The sequence below is a fragment of the Leucoraja erinacea genome, chromosome 38 (assembly GCF_028641065.1).
Source record: "Leucoraja erinacea ecotype New England chromosome 38, Leri_hhj_1, whole genome shotgun sequence".
NCBI classification, from domain to species: domain Eukaryota; kingdom Metazoa; phylum Chordata; class Chondrichthyes; order Rajiformes; family Rajidae; genus Leucoraja; species Leucoraja erinaceus.
In genome coordinates this window covers 6,196,032-6,202,012 of record NC_073414.1, presented here as the reverse complement: position 1 = coordinate 6,202,012, position 5,981 = coordinate 6,196,032, and the positions used below count along the sequence as shown (strand labels likewise).

At 48.7% G+C, this 5,981-nt stretch overlaps 1 protein-coding gene across 1 annotated transcript in view; it reads right to left on the bottom strand.

Annotated features, from left to right (window-relative positions):
• The window catches only part of LOC129714203 (cytochrome c oxidase subunit 7A2, mitochondrial), a 5,257-nt gene extending 1,398 nt beyond the window's left edge, over window positions 1–3,859 (bottom strand). The window contains exons 1-3 of the mRNA XM_055663727.1: window positions 3,706–3,859; window positions 2,388–2,477; window positions 267–351 (exon numbers count right to left, since the gene is read on the bottom strand). Coding sequence (XP_055519702.1) covers window positions 267–351; window positions 2,388–2,477; window positions 3,706–3,720 — 190 coding nt within the window. The 5' untranslated portion in view covers window positions 3,721–3,859. The remainder of the gene's footprint in view (window positions 1–266; window positions 352–2,387; window positions 2,478–3,705) is intronic.
• Between the last annotated feature and the right edge of the window lie 2,122 nt (window positions 3,860–5,981).

The following is a 5,981-nucleotide window of genomic DNA, read 5'->3' as shown; positions in this document are numbered from 1 at the left end:
CTCTCTTGAAAACATCCAGTGAATCGGCCTCCACTGCCTTCTGAGGTGGAGAATTGCACAGATTCACAACCCTCTGGGTGAAAAGAAATGTCCTCATCTCAATCCTAAATGGACGACCCCTTATTCTTAAACTGTGACCCCTGGACTTGAGAGACTGGTAGAACAGGCTGGAGGGGCCGAATGGCCTATGGCCATGTTCATCGGTGCCTGCTAGAGAAGGGGGATCAGCGTGATGCCTCTTTTAACCTGCGGGTGACTAAGCCCACCTCCAACTGTGATGGCCATGGTGATCCGATACAATACTGCGTCCACTGCTCCTCCCTTCAGGTGAACAGGTAGGTTGTTGTCTGCCTGCGATTGGAAAACAAAGAGGTAAGCACTAGCCTTCTCTGAAAGTTACTCCCTAACATAAGAATAAGATGAGGAAAAACTTTTTCACACAGTGAGTTGTGAATCTGTGGAATTCTCTGCCTCAGTGGAGGCCGGTTCTCTGGATACTTTCAAGAGAGAACTAGATAGGGCTCTTAAACATAGGAGAGTCAGGGGATATGGGGAGAAGGCAGGAACAATAGACAATAGGTGCAGGAGTAGGCCATTCGGCCCTTCGAGCCAGCAGTCGTTCAATGTGATCATGGCTGATCATCCCCAATCAGTACCCCGTTCCTGCCTTCTCCCCATATCCCCTGATTCCGCTATCTTTAAGAGCCCTATCTAGCTCCCACACTCCCGATACGTACAGGTTTGTAGGTTAATTTGTAGGTTAATAGGCAATGACGTATGCTGTATGTACAGGCGAGTATTCTCTTGCGTATGTTTGGTGCGTGTGCAGATGTGGTGAAGATGTCGCTGTTTAGAGCATACTGCACACCACTCTACACTGCGCACCAGTGGTCGAACTACTGAAAGACAAGTTTGCAGGGACCAAAGGTGGTCTATAATGATGCCATGAGAACACTGCTAAGGAAACCTCGATGGTGTTGGGCTAGTAACATGTTTGTGGCTGCAGGAGTCAGTACATTAGAAGCTATCCTAAGAAATCATATGTAGGATAAATGACTCTAAAAATGTAATCATCATGGCTTTGTCAAACATAAGGCTTAGCACTACATGCTACGAATCCCAGTTGTGGAGACACTGGTATCCTTGTCTCGTTGTAGGACATTGATCATTCTTTTTTATTCTGGTATGTAAATCATGTATTGTGTTTTTTTAAATATATAATAAATGATGCTTTTATAAGTGATATACTAAGATTTTATATGTAGATTTTTTATGGTGTTTTTATATGTAATGTATTTTATGTAATGTGGTCCCTTGTCTGGACTTTGTATCCGAAATAAAGTTTATTAAATATTATTATTAATTGGCTTGGTATAAATGTAAATTGCCGCACACTTGGTGGGCCGAATGTCCTGTTCCCGCCCTTTATCTCTAAATTAAACTAAACTAATCTAAATCCCCCAACCTGAAACAAGTCTATTCCAAATGTATTCAACGAGGAAGGGTCCCGACCCGAAAAGTCGGGGAGACTAAGCGTAGGTTGGGCGATCGTTTCGCCGAACACCTCCGCTCAGTCCGCAATAACCAACCTGACCTCCCGGTGGCTCAGCACTTCATGTCTCCCTCCCATTCCCAATCTGACCTCTCTGTCTTGGGTCTCCTCCATTGCCAGAGTGAGCAACAGCGGAAACTGGAGGAACAGCACCTCATATTCCGCCTGGGCAGCTTGCATCCTGATGGCATCAACATTGAATTCTCCCAATTTTGCTAGCCCTTGCTGTCTCCTCCCCTTCCTTAACCCTCGAGCTGTCTCCTCCCACCCTCCCATCCGCCCGCCCTCGGGCTCCTCCTCCTCCCCTTTTCCTTCCTTCTCCCCCCCCACCCCCCATCAGTCTGAAGAAGGGTCTCAACCCGAAACGTCGCCTATTTCCTTCGCTCCATAGATGTTGCTGCACCCGCTGAGTTTCTCCAGCAATTTTGTGTACCTTTCTCCAGGGACACTGCCTGACCCTGATGAGTTATTCCAACTGTTAGAGTATTTCCTTTGTAAACCAGTATGTTTCCATAACGCAGAACCATTCACAGTTGAAAGTCCTTCTGTTCAACTTGAAACAAGTGAACCCATGAGTGATTGAGAAGGAACTGCAGATGCTGAAAAATCGAAGGTACACAAAAATGCTGGAGGAACCCAGCGAGTGCAGCAACATCTATGGAGCGAAGGAAATTGGCAACATTTCGGGCCGAAACCCATCTTCAGATCCATGAGTGATATTGGCATTTTAGGCTGAAGAAGGGTCTCGAACCGAACTATTTAAGAATAAGGAGTAAGCCATTTGGAACGGAGACGAGGAAACACTTTTTTTCACAGCGAGTGGTGAGTCTGGTACCTGAAAGAGTTTCTGATGCTCCAAGACTCTGTTCTTTAATTGGCTTCTGCCAGAGGTTGAGAAGGATCTGGAGGCCAGGCGGTGCAGAGTCTGTGGGGAGGAGAGAGTCGCAGAGAGTTATGGACACAGCCTGGCCCATCACATCCCACCCCTCCCCTGTATTCCTTGGAGCCTAGGAGGATGAGAGGTAACCCCTACAGAGGGGAATACAATCACGAGGGGGATGAATAAGGCACAGTCTTTTACCCAGAGTAGGGGAATCGAGAACCAGAGGACATAATGCTTGTGTAGAGGTGATCGCTGGTCAGTGTGGACTCGGTGGGCCGAAGGACCTGTTTCCACGCTGTATCTCTAAACTAAACTAATTTGGGTAATTGAGAATAGCACAAATCTCTCTCTCCCTTCCCTTCTCACTCCCTCTATCTCCCCCCTCTCTCTCTCCCCTCTCTCTCTCCCCCTCTCCCCCCCCTCTCTCTCTCTCCCCTCTCCTCCCTCTCAATTCCTCTCTCCCTCTCCCTCTCTCCTCTCCCTCCCTCTCCTTCCCTCCCCCTCTCCTTCCCCCTTCTCCTCTCTCCCTCTCCTCTCTCTCCCTCTCTCTGTCCCTCCTCCCACTCTCTCTCTCCCTCACTCTCTCCCCCTCTCCCCCTCCCTCTCTCTCTCTCTCTCTCTCTCTCTCTCTCTCTCTCTCTCTCTCCACCCCTCTCTCTCTCTCTCTCCCTCTCCCCCTCCCTCTCTCCCTCCATCTTGCTCTCCTTGCCTCCCTCTCTCTCACTCTCCCTCTCTCCCTCCCTCCCTCCAGTTTCTCTCTCTCCCCCTCCCTCTGAGAGAGGAATCGTGTATCAAGGCCTTATCTGTGTGGGAATCCCTCCTCTCTCTCCCTCCCTCCCTCTCTCCCTCTCCTCCCCTCTCTCCCTCCATCTCTCCCTCCGCCTCCCTCTCTCTGTTCCTAAATCTTGACCCCTCTCCCACTCAAGGGCAAGTGACTGAAACATGACAGAGGCGCAGCCAAACCACTGGAGACGCGAATCTCGGACGAGTGGCCACTCACCCAGTGGCGAAGGCGAGGTCGCACTCGCGGGGAAAGCGTTTAAACATTTAACGTGTTTTAACATTTAACGAAAGTTGGAAACAAGGATACTTTGCTGATGAAGGTGGAGGAGGTCAGGGGACAGCAAGAAGTAAAAAAGTACAGACACACGCCAGGCGTCAGTTTTAACATTAGCAAAAGTTGTGCAAACTTTCAAAAAAGTGAGTTTCTCAATTCGAGTGGAAGAGCCGAGCGGGGGAAGGGGTGGGGAGGGTAGGGGAAGGTTTTTACCAGGAGGGACTTCATGTTTCTTCGGGTTGTTGCTCCGTCCTCGACTAGTTTGTTGCCCAAGGGCACTCAGTCACTGAGCTCCTGGAATAGTTGTCTGTCTGCCAGCAGGCAGCTGGTGCCGTTACTCTGGATATAGCTCTGACTTCACGCACAGCGCTGCTCTCTAAACCTTGCACGCCCACTTGTCATAGACATGTTAATGCTGGAGTAACTCAGCGGGACAGGGAGCAGCTCCGGAGAGAGGAACGGGTGACATTTCTAGCTGAGACCCTTCTTCAGACTGAGAGTCAATAGACAATAGACAATAGGTGCAGGGTGGGCCATTTGGCCCATCGAGCCAGCTGAGATCCTTCTTCAGGCTGAGAGTCAATAGACAATAGGTGCAGGAGAGCCCTATCTAGCCATTTGGCCCCGGCCTCCACCGCCCTCGAGCAGAGAATTCCACAGACTTCTCCAGCCGATACCAAATGTAATTCACCCCGTCTATTACCTTGCTGCCACTTGATCTGCATACAGTGATAGAAATGTATTTTTAGAAACATCATGGAAATTAGGTGCAGGAGTCATCCCCTTCGAGCCTCATTCATCCCATGGCTGATCACCAGTGCCTTGCTCTCCATACCCCCCTAATCCCCTTAGCCACAAGGGCCACATCTAACTCCCTCTTAAATATAGTCAATGAACTGGCCTCAACTACCCTCTGTGGCAGAGAGTTCCAGAGATTCACCACTCTCTGTGTGAAAAACGTTCTTCTCATCTCAGTTTTAAAGGATTCCCCCCTTATCCTTAAGCTGTGACCCCTTGTCCTGGACTTCCCTAACATCGGGAACAATCTTCCTGCATCTAGCCTGTCCAACCCCTTAAGGATTTTGTAAGTTTCTCTAAGATCCCCTCTCAATCTCCTAAATTCTAGAGAGTATAAACCAAGTCTATCCAGTCTTTCTTCATAAGACAGTCCTGACATCCCAGGAATCAGTCTGGTGAACCTTCTCTGCACTCCCTCTATGGCAATAATGTCCTTCTGTTCTAATTTTGTTCTAATGCCTCAGAAAAGTCATTCATCATGTGAGATGCAATCATACAGCACAGAACAGGTCCTTCATTAAAGGTCCTTCATTAGCTCTTGGAGCTGAATTAGGCCATTCAGCCCATCAAGTCTACTCTGCCATTCAATCATGGCTGATCTATCATGTTGAAAAATGTCCACGAGAGCCCCGAGTACCGACGAGTGGCCATTATCGTGAATCTCTGAGTTCGAATCAGGGGAAACTCGGGAGAACTCTTGAATTAGCTCGTACAGTGGGACAACCCCTTAACTCAGCGGGCTAGGCGGCATCTCTGGAGAAAAGGGATAGGTGATGTTGCGGGTCGGGACATCTGTCTGCCTGACCCGCTGAGTTACTCCAGCATTTTGTGTGTGTCTCTAAACTTGTAACGAATGTGACAAGGTTACAAGAGGGGGAAATAAGTCTCATAAACGCTGCACAGATCTGGGTGTTTGAGGAACAATGTCATGTCAATGAAATGGGAATTTAGCAAACAGTGCAATGTTAAAAAAAATATCTGAGTGGGTTTGAGAGGTATCTGAGTATCTTAAACTGGAATTAGTTCCTTCCATCTTTCATCTTTTTAAGTCAGAAACAGGCAGTGGCCCAATGGTAGAGTTTCTGCTTTACAGCGCCAGAGACCCGGGTTCGATCCTGACAGCGGGTGTTGTCTGTACGGTGTTTGCACGTTCTCACTGTGACCGTGTGGGTTTCCTCCAGGTGCCCCGGTTTCCTCCCACACTCCAATGACATCTTCTTCTTCTTTTGAGTGGCGTGCACAGCCTAAAGTTGTTGGACAACTTGTCCTTCCCCCTGTCGATTCCCCCTCGTGGTTTTCTACCCCTCTATAAGATCGCCCCTCAGCCTCCTGTGCTCCAAGGAATAGAGTCCAAGCCTGCCCAACCTCTCCCTGTAGCTCAGGCCCTATAACCATATAACAATTACAGCACGGAAACAGCCCATCTCGGCCCTACAAGTCCATGCCGAACAAATTTTTTTCCCTGCCTGCCTGCACTCGTACCATAACCCTCCATTCCCTTCTCATCCATATGCCTATCCAATTTATTTTTAAATGATACCAATGAACCTGCCTCCACCACTTCCACTGGGAGCTCATTCACCACTCTCTGCGTTCCCTTAATTCTGAATTAAGCCCTGATCCGCTGATTCTGAATGAGGCCCTGATCCGCAAAAAAATCAGCCCCAATCTATGATCTTCCGTTTGTGCAC